Here is a 17,958-nt window from a genome sequence, read left to right on the forward strand (position 1 = left end):
AACTATTTAAGCCTACTTAAATAGCTTAACTAATAGTACTCTACTTAGATAAATCCACCTCTAATAATAAGAAAGGATCTAATAATATAGTATTCTAATTAATTATATTTATATAACCTAAAGACTATACTTAGATAGTAGCTTCTAATAAAGTCCATTCTAACTTATCTAGTTTATTAAGTAACTAAAGGCTATAACTAACTATAGTAGAACTATAAGTTATAAGAGACTTACACTATTTATATAGGCGGTCTAGCCTAGTAAGGGCCTTAGAGGATTCCTACTAAAGACGTTATAGTAAAGTAGTAGCCTCTTCCTCCTCCTAATATAGATATTAAGATTTAGAAATTATTTAATTAAAAGATAATATAAGCACACTTAAACTATTATATAAATAACCTTAATAAATATACTCTTTATAATAAGAAACACTCTTTATTATCTTATAAGAAAGCTTTTATAAATAATAAAAAGAGTAAAGTATAATAATAACACTAAACTCTTTAATAGTAGTAGTAAGTTTAGAACGTTACTTAGCTTTATTAGAATAAGGCTTAGACACTTAGTTAGGCATTATAGGAAAGAAGATATAGAAGGAAGGAGGAACTTATAAGGTAAGACTATAGGTCTTAGGATAAGACTAATAGAGAGGAGGAATAATATTATAGATGCACTAAGGTACTATAGATAAGGGGTAGGGCGGCCTAAGGAAGTAACTATAGGGCGCTTATAGGGGCGTAGGAATAAAGGAACTAGTCACGTGACTAGATTACTAGGGATTATAGTGATCTAGTGTTAATCTAGGATTACTAGGATTATAGAGTAAGCTAAGTAATCTAGGTAACACAGTAGAGGATAGGATGGATATATAAGGAAGGGGATTTCTAGTAGATAGCTAGACTAGATCTCTACTAATTAATCTAAGTAATAGTTCTACTATTAGGAGTAAACTCCTAATGTGACTTATATAATAATATCTACTTATATACACACTAGGTGTATACTTATCTAACTCTCTACCTAAGAAACAGACTTACTATAGATTAGGGTTAAGCCACTATTATAAGTAGATATTTTATATATATTTATTGGTTTTTTTCTTTTATTTTCTTTTATTTAAATATTTTTAAAAGTATAGTTAATTACTAATTAAGTTTATTTTCTCTTTTTTAGTCTATTTTATTAGTTTATTTTAAATTATAGAATTCTATTTTATTTTACTCTCTTCTATAATATTTTAAATTTATATAGTATAGTTATTATTAAATAGTAAACTTATGTTTATTTAATAAGTATCCTTAAATATAGCCTTATAACTTGCTCCTAGAGAGTAAAAAAAAGCTTAAAAGAAAAAAAGAAACAAAAGAGCGTCGTACATCATGGTTAGATCTCCGATGCGGGGAATTGAACCCCGGCCACTGCGGCACTCAAGCAACATGAAAGCGCAGGATCCTAACCACTAGACGACATCGGATGCACTAGTGCTGGAATAGCCCATCGACTCGTTATTTCAAATTGTAAAGTATAGTTCGACTTGAAGACCGGCACCTGTGGTAGACTTGTGCCAGAAATTTGCCTTGAGAAAACGACGGATGTCTTGTAATGACGACTGGGCTGAAAATTTAAGACGACGGATTTGTTGGTACTTGTTGTCTGGGCAGGTGTATTGAGTGAGGTTCACCTTAGTTAGGTGTTGGTTGCTGCTACGTCATAGAAGGTTTCGTGCGGCCCATGGTTCAGTTTACCGCCGCAATTGCTCGGGAGTTTATTCGACTATGACAGTCCAAGAGATGAAAATTCGATTCTTTGACCATATAGAATAGTTTTCCAGATACAATTATGTGGAATTAAGGAAATCCCACACTAAGCTGGTATAGGGTAACCTTACCATGGCGATATCTTCTGGGGCTGCCGCCCTCTACGGATCCTGATCTACAGCGCATTCATAACATCATAAACTTGAAACCACCGTAATGAACTCGTCCAATTCCCATGCTGGCCATTATACTTGTGGAGACGCCTGTATTTGCGGCGCACGAGGCAGCGGTGATCAAGTTGCGAGGTACGGAAATTGACAAGCGATCTGTTGACGCCCCTTCTATCTTGTCCGAGTAAGGGGGCAGGGCTGGCAGGGCTTGACAGGTATCAGTCGTTTGGAGCACAAGGAGCGCCATCCGAACTTGTTTCCTGTTTTTGCTTCTCCGAGTACGGGGCTGTCCTGTTGGGCGTTTTGCCAGCACTGGAAACAACTCTCTTGCTTTGGAGTCAACGTGCGCGGTCTGACACGGTACTGTGCTGCTGTTTTTGTAGTGCATGCCACAATCAGATATACCATACCGTAGAAGGCAAAAGCATTTTCGTATAGAAACAAAATAGTCGTGTAATCAGCTTCGAAGAAAAACGGACCTCTGGTTATCATTCAGGGCAGTTAGCCTATGTAGTAAGCCGCTGATAATAGGGACATTGAAGTCAGGTGGGTTTGGCGACTGGTCGTTGCCAGGTACTGTACTAGCAAAACAATAGGCGCGCGCGACCCAGCAAGTGGGCACACTCGCACCTTCATCCACATCAACAACAGAAGTGCTTTCTGCTGCGCATCACACAGCAACCTTTTTCAGCCCTGGACGCAGAAATCCAAAACCCACGGCCATTCCACTGCCAGGGTAGCAATTTCGCTGCCATGCGCCCGTCAACAGGCTGCGGAAGAGGATGTTCTTTGCGGAACGAACACGGCCGACGTTTGCGCCATGTCGAGCAGTGACCACGACGCAGCGTCGCGAACGTCGCATCGGGACACTCCTTACAACCGATATACTATGCAGCGCTTTTCCGGGCCGTCCTACAGTCAACCACAAACCGCAGACCCCCCTCTGTCCTCTATACCTACGACCAATGGACCGCCTTCCCGCTTGGCCAGCGGAGCTACCGCATCCTTTGCTCTCAGACCTCACACATCCACCACTTCGACTACTTTCATCAGAGATACGCTACAAAGCGTGGGGGAGATTAGCCCTCCGCCGCTTCGACGCTCCCGAGGACCAGCCGATTCTCAGTCATCGACTACAGGAAACACTGACCCCTCCGTACCACTGCGCCATCACGCCTCTTCGATGCAGATGGCGCAACCCACGACGCCGCCTCCGCGATCCTCTCGTCCAACTGTTCCGCAACGAAACTGGAACCAGCCCGATCTCACAAAGGCCCTGCAAGATCTTCTAAGAGCTGTGCGACAAGACCACTCACGACTTGTCGCCCATGCAATTGAGAGCACAACGCCTACAGAGTGGCGCGTGCATCACGGAGCGAATCTCTTCGAGGGAATGGGCCCTGGGCCTGTTCCGCAGAAGCAAGAGGAGACCATGAGAGTAAAGTTTAAGGTATGCCCAGCTCCAAGGCATCGGGCCACCAAACCCACGCTAATGCAAAGAAACAGCAACATTTAAAAGCCCGCAAGGATGCGCGCGAGGAGCACCATGATATTATTTCGATCCGTACACTAAAGGACCGCGTCCCGCGATATCGGTTCCATCATGTCGGCATACGAAAGAACGTCCTCACTCCTAACACGATGCTGACTTTTGTCCCGCACTTGCGCGATCTGGAAAGCAGCGAGGAGTCGAAATATAATGTATGGCTCAAAGAACTCGAGGAAATCGACACTAAATCTGGATTCAAACCAATGAATCGAGAGGAAAAGGTCATACTCACAATACAAACAGAGCGCGCAGCAACCGTGTCACTATACCTAGACACCTGGCTAGAGAAGCTCGGCATGGCTTCCTGTACCAAGTCTGCTTTGGTTGCTTGCATGACCAGTCAGGAATCCGATGATAATGTCACGCCTCAAAGAGGGATTGCTGTGATGCGATCCAGTCGTGAATTGATTGATGGCAATCCGACTGTTGGGGATTCGAGCAAAGCTGCCGCGTTGTTTACAGCCGCATTCAGCCGAGCTTTTGATAACAAAGATATGCCACTAGCCAGCAGAATCCAACTTCGGAGGGTTTTGCTACTCGAGCAGTCCACTGATGGTCTTTTGGACTCTAAGTCGGTCGCAAGAGATGCAGGGGATCCTGATGACGTCGCCGAAGCATACGTGGGTACGTATAGTCTGTTTGGCTGTCTAATCTGCTTCAGTAATTCTTGCGAGCATGGCGAGTATGATAGCAAGAACTTCAAGCGCACGTTTTCCATGATGATGGTGATGTCTCTGGCCGAGATTCTGAGGCAACGGCGTGGGAGGGTAGCGGGAGAGGACACGAGTGCTTGCGGAAACGGGCTGCCATATCGACGAGGATACTATCCATGTGGACAAGGATGCTATCTATCATCGTCCTCGCCACACGGCCAGACACAGGAGGCAAAACCTTGGGAACAAGAAGAAGATGTCATGCTTCTGAAGTCGATATTTGCAACCGTCAACCGAAACAAGCTAGAGTTGGACCCAATTTGCTTTACGGCGCACATTTTAGGTCGAAATTGCTGTACCGTCTATGCCAAGTTTGAGTCACTGGCTCTCCCACCGCTACAAGCAACAAGCCCAGGGCCACCGCGACTCAAAACGCTGCCCTGGTATGACAACCGCCGAAAGGTCCTCAGTGGCGATTGGCAAGATCACACAGTAACACATGAGCATCAACGCCGCGACATCGTCGAACCCTGCGCGCACGACGGCGCTTGCAACTCACTGAATTGTCCTTGTGTCAAGTCGGGCATCCTGTGTGAGAAGTGGTGCAGATGTACTTCCGATACATGCTCATACAAGTTCACTGGCTGCTCATGCCACTCTATAGGCAAAACCTGCCAAGCGAAGCAGAAAGAAAAGCCGTGCATCTGCGTTCAGCTCAACCGCGAATGCGATCCAGACCTATGTGGCACTTGCGGTGTTTTGGAGAGAACGGATCCGCTGAACGCTGATTTTGAGATGTTGCATGAAACCGGTTGTCAGAATTGCGAGCTCCAGCGCGGATGCGGCAAACAGCTCGTACTGGGACAGAGTCAATTAGACGGGGTCGGGTATGGACTGTTTACGGCCGAGAACATCGCGCAGGACGATTTCGTCATTGAATATGTCGGTGAGCTCATTACTCACGACGAAGGTGTTCGCAGAGAAGCTCGCCGCGGCGATGTCTTTGACCAAGGTTCCAACATATCTTACATTTTCACTTTGCTGGACAATGAAGGCATCTGGGTCGATGCTGCCATTTACGGGAATCTCAGTCGGTACATCAATCATGCGTCTGAACACGATCAAGCCGGCTCAAACATCACTCCGCGGATTCTCTATGTCAACGGCGACTATCGAATCAAGTTTACGGCCCTGCGAGACATTCGAGCTGGGGAAGAATTGTTCTTTAACTATGGCGAAAACTTCCCGAACCTCACAAAGAAGCTTCTCAAGAATAGGACGAGCGAGAAACCGGCAGTTCCGCGGAAACCGGGGCGACCGGCGCAGTCGGCTGCCCGCAAGGACGTTGCACGAAAGGCACCGAGGCCTGAGCAGAAGAAAATCGGGCGTAAAAAGCCTGCGGTGAGGGGCAGAGTGCAGCGGATAGTTGTTAAGGACGACGACTATGACGACGCCGACGACGGAGGAGGAGGTCTGCGGGCGCCGCATGCCTCGCTACTGACCCGACCAGTGAAACGCAAGCGGGCATTAGCAGGGATGGATTCAGACGATGACGGCTACCGCGCTCCCCAATCTATGGTGCAAAACAAGTGGATGGACTGTGCGGCAGAGGACGAGGAAGGCGTAGAAGAAGAGGTAACTCCTAATGGCGGTGCGACAACTAGGCGTAGCCTACGCAACAGAGCCCCCGAAACGCCAACGAAAGCCAAGGCCAAGGTCACGGGAAGACGCGGTGGTGCTCGGCCGGGTAGTGGACGGCCTAGAAAACACCCGCTACGCGTGCCAAAAGCAGTACTCGAGACGACCGAAGCTTCGCGAAGCTTACAGGAATCGCCAAAGAAGTCCACTTGGAATGAGGAGAGTTTGAGAAAATCCCCGCTGCCAGCGTATCAGAGCCGAACTGAACAAGCCCGGGCGGAGGAGATTCAAGACAGTGAAGAGTGGTCTACTGGAGGCGAAGATAATGCGCTAAGATCTTATGGGCTAAAAGCAGAAGGCGCGGCAGTCAGGGAGAGTGATGGACAAGCGGAAGTGGAAGAAGAAGAGGAAGAGGAAGAAGAAGAGGAAGAAGAAGAAGAAGAGGAAGAAGAAGAAGAAGAAGAAGACCAAGACGTGGTCGTGCGAAGGCGATTGGTCCGGGCGACAAGAAACAGGCGACCGCCGGCTAAATTCCGCGGAGACGATTTTTTTTACTAGCAGGGCAGTACCGCGCACAAGTTTTACGAGAAGTCTTGCAGAAAAACTGCGACAGGGTAGTTTCGTCGTTTCAAAATACTGGGATACTGGGCGTTGGGAGTGTGTTGCCTGTCCTTACTAGGGGGAACGAATTGGATGATTGGGGCTTGGCGGCGGACCATTGGCGAGGCTACAGCAGTGTCAATGAGCGCGTCTGGATAGGTAGATTCGCTAATTGGGAAGAATTACTATGAATTGTAGCCGATGAATGAGGGAACGCATGTCTTGCCCGTGGTGAATTTTCCCGAGTGTATTGTTGAGAATTCATGTTAGAATGCCGCTGTGTTGCTTTGGTGTTGATGACCCAGCCCCACATCCGCGTAAGCCACGGACAGCCATCGGTAGCTTCAGCCACAGCCACAGGTAAACCCTGGCAGCGCTGAAAACGATGACGTCGCCAGGTCGTCAGTTAAGCTTGCACAGGACCAGCTTCTAGGCCCAATCCAGCGGCAAGCTTCCAGTCACTGCACTGCCTTGCCCCTCGGCTAGAAAAACAGACCACCTTTCCAAACCAGCAGCTTTCCTTTCTTCTCAACGCTCAACTATCACGAGGTTCGATTGTATCAGCAGACAACCCGCGCGCTGCCTTCCATCTGCGGCTTGCAATTTCACAACACCGGATTCAATTCCAGCCCCCCCCCTCCCTTACCAATCCCAATCCCGCCAGACCCCCGCAAAGCTCGTCAAGCACAGTACAACACACAACAACAGTCACCATGACGCTCTACTACACGCTTGTGCGTTTACTCTCCCTGACAGGCTGCGAATAATTGCTGGCAGAGATCGTGATTGTGCTGACTAGAACTCACTAGGTGTTCGCCCTTCTCATGTTTGAGATGGCGCTCTTCATGTTCCTCATCGTCCCGCTGCCTCACAACGCCCGCCGCACCATCCTTACGTATGCATTAGCCCCCCCGTCCCTCCTCGGACCGCAGAACCGCATTTGGCCACCGAGACTAACAAACTGTCCCAGCTTCATCTCCGAGAACAAGACCGTCGGCCAGATTCAGCATGGCCTCAAGATTACCTTCATCTTCATCCTCGTCCTCTTCATCGACTCCGTGAACCGCGTCTACCGTGTCCAGATGGAGCTCTCCGACACCATGGAAAAGGCTGCCCGCAGCGGCGGAACGTATGCACACCCCCCCCTCCTCCGCACTATACTGCGTCTCTATTCAAAGCTAACCTCGTCTCCCTCCCCGCAGCGTCGTCCTCGGCCACGAGCGCACCGAAGTCCAGGCCCGCAAGTTTTACGCCCAGCGCAACATGTACCTCTGCGGCTTCACCCTCTTCCTCTCCCTGATCCTCAACCGCACCTATGCCATGATCAAGGATATCGTCCGCCTCGAGGAGCGGCTGCGCGCCTACGACGGCGACAAGAGCTCGTCTGCCAAGGCCTCCTCGACTGAGGTCGCCGCTCTCAAGAAGCAGCTTGAACTCAAGGAGCAGGACCTTCAGACCCTGAAGAAGCAGAGCGAGCAGCTGCATAAGAGCTACAATGACCTCAGTGATCAGTATGACGCCAACCAGGTCAAGGAGAGCAAGAAGGAGAAATAGTATGTCGTTGAACATCCGCTCCTAAATTAAGCGCAATACGGTCCCGAAGTAACGGATGTGCTTCAATGGTCTGATGTGGAGGAGGAATGCAAGAAACAGACGTGAAAAAACGGCACTGGGACAATGGCTGGTGCAAGGAGAAGGACCGTCGGGACGTGGTCGGCTGTTGGGGAGCGACGCGCCTGCAAAGTACAGCGATTGATAGTTCTACACTAGCTCAGTAAATTATCTGTTTTATTTCTTGGCCCGTTTTGCCCGTTTCGTGCTCGCCGCCGTTTCCTCTTCGGCCGGCACTGTCTTCCTCTTTGGCGGAGTTTCTTTGCTTTTGCTAATCTGCCGAGGCAGCTCTGCATCTTTTGACTTTTTTGTAGACTTTACGGGCTTTTTATCCTTTGCCAGCTTGAGCGTGCCCTCCTCCTCCTCTTCATCCTCCTCCTCTTCATCCTCTTCCTCTTCATCCTCTTCCTCTCCCTCCTTCTCCGCTGCCTCGGCCGCCTGCTTCGCTGCCTCGGCCGCCTCCTTCGCTGCCTCGGCCGCTTTCTCCGCATCAGCGGCCGCTTGCCGCTTCATCAGCACGTACGCCACCTTCTCCACGTCCGTCGCGCCGACGCCCAGCCTCTTTGTCAGGTTCTCCATGTTCCTCCTCAGCATCGCGTACTCCTCCTTGTTGTACTTGATCGTCATCTGCTTCTTCTTCCGCTGCGCCTTCTTGGACGTGCCGCGCTCGCGGAGGCTGTCCCCGCACAGCCACAGGAACGCCTCGTCGGAGAAGAAGATGACGCGCTCCGGGTCGTGCACGCTCAGCAGCAGCGAGGCGGTGGCCGGGCCGATGCCGCGCAGCTTGGCGAGCGCGGCGAGCGCGGCGTCGACGTCGGAGGAGGCGCGGTAGTTGCGGATGGCGGCGGCGATGGTGCGGCGGGCGAGCTTGGGGTTGTTGGAGCCGGCGAGGCCGAGGAGCATGGGGCGGAACTTGCCGTGGCGAAGCTTCCACTCGACAAGGCAGCGCACATCCTCGAGGGTCATCTCCTGGGGGGAGGCAGCGGTGGGCGAGAAGGCGGCGGGGGCTTGGGTGTAGCGGTACTCGACGAGCTGCTGGAGCGTCTTTTGGCTGTATTTGGCTGCTGCAGTGGGGGAAAGAAGAAGTTAGAAAGTAGCTGGGGAGAGGGGAGAAATGATGGGAGGGCATACGTCTTTTGGAATTGTTAGACATCGAGTCAATTAGGCGAGGGTATTCATCGAGCGCAGTGGTGAACTCGTCGTGCGTGATGGCGTCGGGCGACGGCACCACGGTGAACTCCATGGTGAGTTGTCGCGCGCGCGGGCAAGTGCTGAAGAAGACCTTGAGGGGAGGGAGTTGTCAGGGGATTGGCAAGAATGAACCGGTCGACGGTGGCTGAGGATGTGGGAGGTGGAAAAGGGTTGCTGGTGAGGCGAGGTAGCGAGATACGGGAAAAAAAAAGAAGCTGAGGCGCGCGCGTGAAAGCGTTCTGGCGCAAAAGCTTGTGTTCTGGCGCCACACTGCTGATCTTGGATTGTACGTTCTGTCGTCACCGCTCTGGCTTTCTACACTATTCAGTGTACTAATAACTAAAAAATAAGAGAAAGAAGCCAACTCTAATTAAAAAGCCATTTTCGATTGGGCATGGTTGTCCTTTTACTAATACAGCCGAGGCGGCTCGCAGTCAATGCGACACAGCCACTCCAACCGTCACTGCCACACTTGATCACTTGATCGCAAATCATGACAAGAACTTGTCTAAACCCGACAAAAACAGAGAATCTAAATTCGATTTTTAATCGTAAATTAGCTCCTCTGAGGCCATCGAATTCGGCAACGCCCAGCCCCCCAGTTAGTGCCCTATATGTAAGGCCGCTAATTTAGGTAGCATCGCTTTTCTTACCTTGACCATCATCGATCTTGACTTTGATCTTGTCCACCAGTTTGTCCAGCTACATCCTGCTTAAGCCTACAAAGAGTCTTGCTTGCTATGGCTCCGGACTGAATCTCCAAAAGCTCAAGCCCTATTAGTTGCGATGTTTTGATCGCTCGAGAGACATGCCCGCAAACACCACCCGCGCGCCCAGTGACTCCTCCCGTCAGCGCCGGGCCCATCTAAAGTCCAGGAATGGCTGCGTGCGATGCAAGAGGCTGAGGAAAAAGGTCGGTGATGGTTTTCACGAGCTTGACGAAGGTACCTGTGCTTAATTGACCCCTCTGGATTCTAGTGTGATGAGGGACAGCCCAGATGCGCGCGATGTGTGAAGCAGGGCACGGATTGCGAGTACGCCAATGCTACGGACGGTGGCGATGAGGCGACCAGCAGCGGCGGCGGCGTTTCTGAGCTGCATGGCCGGCGGGCGGTGGTGGCCAGCGATTCGGACGTGGAGATGAGGGACTCTCTATCTACGGACCCTACGTCGGCCCACAGGCCGGCGAGCTCGCACCTCCACGCAGCACGCAGCCACGCCGACTCTGCTATGCCGCCGGCTGCTCCCTCGCGCACGGGGTCCGGCGGCAGCGGCCTGCCCATGCTTAGCGCGCGCGAGCTGGAGCTCTTCAGCCACTACATCACGCACACCAGCCGTGTGATCCCGCACGGGCGTGAGGACATGTTCCCGCTGCAAGTCGGCATGCCGAACCTGGCCTTTTCCAACCCGGCAGTCATGGACTCGATCCTCGCGCTGGCCGCGTCCTGCAAGTGCCACGACATGCTACTCGGGGGCGATGGCGCCGCATCCTCGGATAGGAGGCTGGGGGGCATTTGCGAGCTGCTCCGGCTGGCGGACCGCCACCACCAGGCCGCGCTGGGCCAGCTGCAGAGCGACATCTGCGAGCGGCAATTCCGGTCGGTCCTGCCCAACGCCGCGCTGATGGTGCTGTACGCGCTCTCATGCCACTACGTGCGCGTGCTGCTGGCGAGGCGGGCCGCGCGGCTGGGCGCGCGGCTCGCCAAGGACGTGCTGCCCTTCCAGTCGCAGTGGATCACGTCGATCCGGGCGGCGCACGTCGCGTTTGTCGGGCTTCTGCAGCCCGGGCTGCGCTCCTCCTCCGCATCCTCCAGCAGCGCTGCTTCGCCGGGCTTGAACTCGGAGGAGGACGAGGACGGGGACAACGGGGAGGAGGCGGCGCTGCTCGTGTCGCCGCTTGGCCTGTCGGAGGCCGACAGGAGCGGCGCGGACAAGTTCCAGGACGGCCCTGCGGAGGAGACTAGGCGCCTTTTGCTGCCCATCGTGGCCAGCACGTACGAGTCTGCGTTGAGGAAGCTGAGGGTCCGGAACGCGGCCGACCTGGAGGGCGATGCCAAGCTCGAAGCGTGCGGCGCCGCTCTCGGGCTGCTCGAGGAGCTCTTCCAAGTCATCGTGGGCGGCGGCGACGCGGTGCCACCGCCCCGGAAGGACGCTCCGAGGCCGCACGACTTTGGGGCGCTGGACGATGTGCCCCCGTGGCTGGTGCGGTACCTGGCGCGGGTGACGTCGGCCACGCCGTCGCGGCTCTGGCGGCGGCGCATCATGGCGTTCCTGAACCAGGTACCGTTTGAATTCTTGCACCTCGTGCAGTTGGCGCTCGACTGCATGCCGGTGGAGGAGAGCCGGCATCATGAGCCGTCCTCTCCCTCGCTGGGAGACAGTGGCGTGAGCTCATCGGCGCCGCAACCGCTGCCGCTCGAGGCGGCGCACAAGCCGGCTATGGACATCTTCGCGCACTGGCTGGTGCTGGTGATGCTGCTCGACGGCGTGTGGTGGATCGGGGACGTCGGCCACTGGGAGCTGGGCCGCATCGCGCGCTTCATCGAGGCGCAGGGCTTCGCGCTCGACCTGGCTGAGGGGGAGACGTGGTGGCCCGAGACTATGCACGCGGTCAAGTCCACGCTCGGTGGCGGCGCGGCGTGAGGGGGAGGAAGGAGTCCATCTCTAGCGACCAATGGTAAAACTCCCCGCGCTTCCGTGATGTGGTGCCGTCGCTTGAAAAATTCATGGCTGCAAAAAACAGAAGCTGATGCTGAGATGAAAATTCCAAATTCGCAGTTGTTGAACGGCCGTTGTGTTGGTGTCTGTGCGATACGCCTGCGAATACGCCGCATTTCGACAACATGCATCATCAGGTTACACAAACAAGAACGGAAGAAGAATATTCCAACCCCGGAAGTACCCGGCATACGAATAAAAAAAATCCTATCCATTTTCTCACCTCTCCCATCTTCATATGCGCGTCTTCAATTCATTAGCACTGGCATATTTACGCCGGGCACTCTAAGACTGGAGGAATACGCCAGCGGGGCGGCGATACGACAGTGCTGATGGCGAATACGCCAGTCGCCCGGCTTGCGGCGTATTGCACCAGCAGCGCCATCTGCATGCACAGCCTTGAAATTTAGTTGGCCATTTCGATAGAGAGGGAGATGGTCTTGGCTAAAAGACCCTTGCCTGAATGCTGTCAGAAACGGTAATGTTCAACCGTTATTTGGAATGGCTTCACTCTACCTTACTCGCCTGATGAAGAGAAGAGCGAGCATATGGATATCACGATGGGCCTGTCAAGGCTGTGCTGCTTACTGGCTGTCATGAATTGATTCACTTACAAGAATCATCTTTATAGGTATTTGAAATAAGACATTTCCTTGTCGAATATATAAAGACGTTGGAATCCCGGCATTCAAGGAACAAGAAACAGACATCATCACCCACAATATACAGAATAACCTGCTCCTCACTCTCATCCCCAACTTTGAATTAACTCATCATCATCATGCTCAACGCGGCCGCCTTCCTCGCAACCGTTTTGGCTCTGTCATTGACTGCAGTCTCTGCGCCGACCAACCAGACGCAGCCCGACGCTGGACTCAGCAAGGCTGCTCGCCTGCGCCTGGCCGATAGGTAGGCTCTCGATCCTTACTTTTCACAGTACATATGAGGCTAACCCGACCTTTTCGTGCAGCTTCGCCGAGCGCTATAGCATCTTGACCGATGACAAGGACTTTGTCTTTGACCTTGGCCAGAACAACTTTCAGTCCATCGCGAACCCGCAGACGTTCCCAGCCATGGTCGGTACGGGCACTAGCATCGCAGCTGCCAGGTTTCCCGGTACGTTTTCTGCTAAAATAATCAACAACGCTTTGCCTCGCTCTTAGTTCTGACAATGCTCTTTTTCTTCCCAGGCTGCTCTATCAGCAAGCTGCACATCCACCCGCGCGCCGCCGAGATGCTCGTGCTCCTCTCCGGATACCTCGTCACTGAGACGATCCCCGAGCTCGGCGCCGGCGGCAGCAGCGGTGGACAGCGGGTGATTCGCACCGAGATGGCCTCGCCCGGCGCGCTGACCGTCTTTGACCAGGGCGCGCTGCACACGCAGATCAACCCGGACTGCGGCGACGCGACGGCGCTGACCGTCTTCTCCGCCGAGGACGGCGGCTTCGGGTTCGTCGCCGACCAGGCGTTTGCGCTGCCCGACGACGTGCTGGCGACGCAGCTGGGTGACGCCATCTCGGGGGCGGACATTGACCGCATCCGCGCGGCGCTGCCGGCGGGCGTGGCGGCGATGGTGGACGCGTGCGTGGAAAAGTGCAAGATCCCGAAGCGCAGTCTGAGTCTGGGAGGCACTGGAGGTGCGCGAAGTTGATCAGCTCCTCTGGACTTCACGGCTGAGACTAAGCAAGACTCGAACCCCGCGATAGTTGTCCTCAGGATTTTGTGTAAATTTCCCCATCGCTTAAATAGAGAGACTCTAATATAGAGATAGAAACAAGGTGGTATAGCTTATAGAAAATTTTGGTATTTTTTTATTCTTTGCTTCTTATCGTGCTTCGGTGTCAAGGTGATTGTCAAGTCCTGATCAACGCGACAGCCCAGCTGTGGCTTCCCCAGTGGCGCTCAGGCAATCACCACAAAACATCCTTCTTCACCTTGACAAACCACCACACAACCATCAATTATCAAAGTCAGGGAGGCTTTGAAGTATAATGATCAAGGCGCCTCGAAATCTTCAGGCCTGTCAAGAATGGTACGCGCTTCTTCTGGCTCCTACTACCTGCCGAACGATCCGCTAATGATAAATCCAGCCGCAGCCGCAAAGTTCGATGTGATGGGGCCAGGCCGCGTTGTCTCGCGTGCTCAAGGAAAAACCAGATTTGCCATTGGCCGGATAGTCTCGCGCCAGGGAACTATCAATTTGTCTTTGTTGACGAGGCAGTCCCTGAGCAGACAAGGGGGCCTGGGAACGATGCCTCCGACTGCAGTGGCGCCGGGCTGGACGAGAGCCTCCCCATGCCTCTGCGGCAGCGGCTCCTTCAAATATTCACGCAGACTCACCACATGCTGGAGCTTTGCGCCTGCGTTGATATGGACCTTGTTCAAGGGACCGCTGCTCCAGACAAGGACTCTTTCCTTCTCCAGTCAATTCTGGCGCTCTCTGCCTTGTACTTGACAGACGTCGAAGCTACCTCCGATACCCGCTTCGCCAACTCAAAAAGCCTCATGTTCTTTTTTAGGTCCAAGGCACAAGAGCTGTCTCGCTCGCTATCAGATGAACCTTCTGGTAAATTTCCCCACGCCCCTGACATGCACCCTCCATATCCCAGTCTGACCTGTCCACCCACAGTTGTTACGATCCAGGCCAACCTCGTTCTGGGGCTCTGCGAGCTCCTGACCATGGCCACCTCCAAGGCGTGGCTGCACATTGGCCTAGCCATTCGCATGGCGCAGACACTGCGCATGAGGCGTGAGTACAACCGTCGACTGGTGCCTCGTCAACGCGAGGTCAGGAGACGCACCTTTTGGGCGTGCGTCATGCTCGACCGCCTAGTTGCCTATTGCACGCACCGAACGCAGACCATAGATCTCTCCTTAATACAGCTCCATCTCCCGTGCAGCGAGGTTGCCTTTGCGTTTGGCCACGAAAGTCCCGGGCCGACAATATCGGAATTGGCCGACGGAGCTAGCGACATGGCAGCGGATAGAATTGCGTTGGCATATTTTGTCAGGACGTTCTTGCTGTGGTCACCGGTGGCGCAAATCTATGTGGATGGTGGCCGAGGGTCCCAACAGTCGGGTCAACGTAAGCCGGTTGTCGGCTCAGCAGAATACGAAGCGGCCATGTCAGCTTGGCGAGACTCGCTGCCTAGCGAGATGCAATGGTCGCTTCGCAATCTTCGTGCGCATCGATCACTGGGACAGATGTCACACTTTGCAAGCATGCATTTGCTCATCCAACACACCGCGTTTCTTTCACACCACGAGTACCTGCCACATGCTGGGGAAGGGCGTGATGCGAATACATTTGCTGTGGCTATCCCGCCAAGTGACAGCGACGCGGTGACCATTAGCATCTGTATTGAGGGCGCTAACCAAGTTGTCGCCATGCTGAGACTTATTGATAGTATCACAGCAGGGCTTTGCTACACACAGCTGGGGGTCTGCGCTGGGATACCGATGGTCACAGCGGCCAGCGTCCTGCTCTGGGCTCACCACTGCAGTCGTGATGCTACGTCCTCAGTGCAGCTTTCTGATGACCAGATATCACAAGCCAAACACGATGTAGACTATCTCGTCAACGTACTAGACTCCTGGGCCAAGACGTGGCGGCTGGCTCGCGCATGGTCAAATTGCATCCGCCTTTTGGACGAATTCTACCAATCCAGATACCGCCGCGGCAACAAGCATCTCAAAAACGGTAGCGCCGAGGCTGCCGAATTACGAACGGAGAGCGAGTCGGTGCCGGTGTCTCCAACGCCCCTCCGCGACGGCGACGGATACCCGGATGTCACGATGATTCCTACTGAGACCTATTACAAGGTCCGTCTCATAACCGGCCTCATTCTTGAGCAACCAGAACTTTGCAAAAAGTTTCTGCAGGCGTCTATCGAACAACCGTTCAGTGATGGTGGACCAGAAGAGTCCTCAGGTCTATGGGGTTTCGATATCGAGGACTTTTCATGGATGAATGACCCAGACTTGGTCATGGCCGCTTCAGCGTTATGGAATGACTTTACGTTATAGGCAATTCGAAAACCATTACTGGACCGAAGCAATAAACAAAGAACACACGCTGGTGTTATCGTCTAGTATACATATCTGAAGCTACCGATCTCCTTGTCAGTCTTGTCCATCATAGCCATCACGGCTTGCACCTGCATATTCTCTTCACCAGCCATCTCGGTGCTGTCGTCGTGCCGATCTCGCATGTTGTTCACCCACATGAGATAGAATCGCATCCCGAGACATGGGAAAAAGCAGGTTGTCTGGCAGAAGATGAGCGCAGCAAAGCCGAAGCTGTATGACGGCGCTTCCCGCTGAAAGAATAGCTGCGGCCCGATGATGTTGCCTGCACAGTACGCAATGAATCTCTACAACAACATTAGTACGGCTCGTGTTGGTTTTGGTGGAATGCCTACAATGGCATTGACGGTTGTCTTCTTGGTGAATCCGCCAACGTTACCGGACATCAGAGACATGAGCAGCGGGAAGGCGGCCGAGTTTGCGCCCATCAAACAAGTACCCACGTATCTACCCCATTTGTCAGGCTCAGGTAGTTGCCGCACGAGGGCCGCTCCGACGAGAGTGATGGCAAATGTGAGCATCATCCAGTATGTCCGGGTGTTTTTGAGGTAGCTGCTGCCTCCTGTGCACAGGACGACAAGGACAAACTGGACCAGATATGGGACGCATTGAAGCAACAGGGTATTGAATGTGCTGAATCCAATACCATGCAGAATTATGGAGCGAAACTACTCCAAGTTAGATGATGCTACTCGGAAGGGCCGTTTTACTTGCCGTTGTGACTCCGCCGTTGGGGGTGCTCGACGAAAGCTGGATCAGCACCAAAAACCACGTGCTTATGTCCAGCAACGCCCCTCGGACTTGGTACCATTTCAGTTCATTGCTTTTAGTCCCGGTCAAGTTCTCTTGTACACGAATGATAACCTTTTCCCGGTCGGTTTTATTGAAGAAGTGTGCATTGGAGGGCTCGTCTGGCAGGAGAAAGAAATTGGCGCACGACCAGGCAACAGTGATGCTGCCAAGAATCAGAAATGGAGGCTTCTATGTCAAGGTCAGCTCAACTCCTCAACGCGTCATTGATGGAGGGCCAAAACTTACCTTCCAGGGTGCAATGCTACCGACATGGCCGATGCCGTAGTTGAGGAGACCGCCAAACACCCCGGCACAAGTGTTACCGAGGAACCAGGCGGCGTGTCGGAGGGGCTGCTCCGACTTTTTGTAAAACATAGAGATGAGGATGGTCAGGCCCGGGGCAATGGCCGACTCGGCGACGCCGAGAAAGAAGCGCGTGGTGAGGAGACCAGCTGCGTCGTGGCAGACGGCCGTGATCATCAGGATGGCTCCCCAGACGAGGCTGTGCCCCAAGGTCAATATGGAGGAGGCCCTAGACAACGTAGTTGCAGCAGCAGCGGGCAACCGACTCAAATAGATATTGTGATTGCCTTGCCGACCCTCCAGCGGATCATCAAGACGCCGGCAGGGTACGAGGCGGCGAGGTAGCCAAAGTAGTAGACGCCACCCGGCATTGATACCGCGTTCGTGCTTACCACAAGTCCAGCTTGCGCAGGATACGCCTGTCTTCTTCTGGTGACAGGCGAATGCCAGTATCGATCATGGTTTTAGCATCCTCGGTGGTGGCGACGTCGGTGCCAACAGTCTTTTCGATGTGTTGGTCCATTCTTACTGTAAGTAACCTGCGGTGGTTGAAACCTTGGAGAGTAAATGGACATGTAAGTTGATCAGACCGGACATACAATGGAGGCAACGAGCCTTATAACCCCGTGCGGGACAAATGCCGAGACTCGGCCGCAGTGGACTGATTCATCCTCAAAGTTTCCTAATCGTCGCCATGAGCGGCGAAGCGTCTTGCTTGTTCTTTGTGAAGAGACGAGGACCCGCCGGGGAGTCTGGGGTATTGCGGGGAGAACGGTTCCAGCCCAGCTCGGCAACTAGCCGCATTTGTCTTTTACAATTCGGAGTTTAACCTAATATTGCTCCTTCTGATGTCGGAAACTAGCTTGTTTCGGCTCTGAAATCCGGGCTGC

General features: G+C 53.1%; 6 protein-coding genes across 6 annotated transcripts; 4 read left to right on the forward strand and 2 right to left on the reverse strand.

Moving 5' to 3' along the window:
- Positions 1–3,116: 3,116 nt before the first annotated feature.
- Positions 3,117–6,325, forward strand: ISF_09386 (SET domain containing protein; the record flags this gene model as incomplete). The annotated part of the gene is made up of 4 exons (XM_018852988.1): positions 3,117–3,377; positions 3,434–4,096; positions 4,473–4,572; positions 4,794–6,325. The coding sequence occupies 4 exons, from the start codon at positions 3,117–3,119 to the stop codon at positions 6,323–6,325; spliced, it is 2,556 nt and encodes an 851-aa protein (XP_018699791.1).
- A 755-nt stretch (positions 6,326–7,080) lies between these two features.
- ISF_09387 (B-cell receptor-associated 31-like protein) lies at positions 7,081–7,921 on the forward strand (the record flags this gene model as incomplete). The annotated part of the gene is made up of 4 exons (XM_018852989.1): positions 7,081–7,101; positions 7,177–7,262; positions 7,338–7,496; positions 7,570–7,921. 4 exons carry the CDS (start codon positions 7,081–7,083, stop codon positions 7,919–7,921), a joined length of 618 nt encoding a protein of 205 aa, XP_018699792.1.
- Positions 7,922–8,155: 234 nt separating this feature from the next.
- Positions 8,156–9,221, reverse strand: ISF_09388 (hypothetical protein; the record flags this gene model as incomplete). The annotated part of the gene is made up of 2 exons (XM_018852990.1): positions 8,156–9,042; positions 9,110–9,221. The coding sequence occupies 2 exons, from the start codon at positions 9,219–9,221 to the stop codon at positions 8,156–8,158; spliced, it is 999 nt and encodes a 332-aa protein (XP_018699793.1).
- Positions 9,222–9,977: 756 nt separating this feature from the next.
- Positions 9,978–11,812, forward strand: ISF_09389 (Zn(2)-C6 fungal-type DNA-binding domain protein; the record flags this gene model as incomplete). The annotated part of the gene is made up of 2 exons (XM_018852991.1): positions 9,978–10,082; positions 10,148–11,812. 2 exons carry the CDS (start codon positions 9,978–9,980, stop codon positions 11,810–11,812), a joined length of 1,770 nt encoding a protein of 589 aa, XP_018699794.1.
- Positions 11,813–12,668: 856 nt separating this feature from the next.
- On the forward strand, positions 12,669–15,913 carry ISF_09390 (Transcription factor; the record flags this gene model as incomplete). The annotated part of the gene is made up of 4 exons (XM_018852992.1): positions 12,669–12,796; positions 12,858–13,003; positions 13,078–13,524; positions 14,109–15,913. 4 exons carry the CDS (start codon positions 12,669–12,671, stop codon positions 15,911–15,913), a joined length of 2,526 nt encoding a protein of 841 aa, XP_018699795.1.
- Positions 15,914–15,975: 62 nt separating this feature from the next.
- On the reverse strand, positions 15,976–17,591 carry ISF_09391 (Major facilitator superfamily transporter; the record flags this gene model as incomplete). The annotated part of the gene is made up of 5 exons (XM_018852993.1): positions 15,976–16,260; positions 16,309–16,641; positions 16,697–16,954; positions 17,012–17,297; positions 17,461–17,591. 5 exons carry the CDS (start codon positions 17,589–17,591, stop codon positions 15,976–15,978), a joined length of 1,293 nt encoding a protein of 430 aa, XP_018699796.1.
- Positions 17,592–17,958: the final 367 nt, after the last annotated feature.

The sequence above is a fragment of the Cordyceps fumosorosea genome, assembly GCF_001636725.1.
Source record: "Cordyceps fumosorosea ARSEF 2679 chromosome Unknown scaffold_48, whole genome shotgun sequence".
Lineage (NCBI taxonomy): Eukaryota > Fungi > Ascomycota > Sordariomycetes > Hypocreales > Cordycipitaceae > Cordyceps > Cordyceps fumosorosea.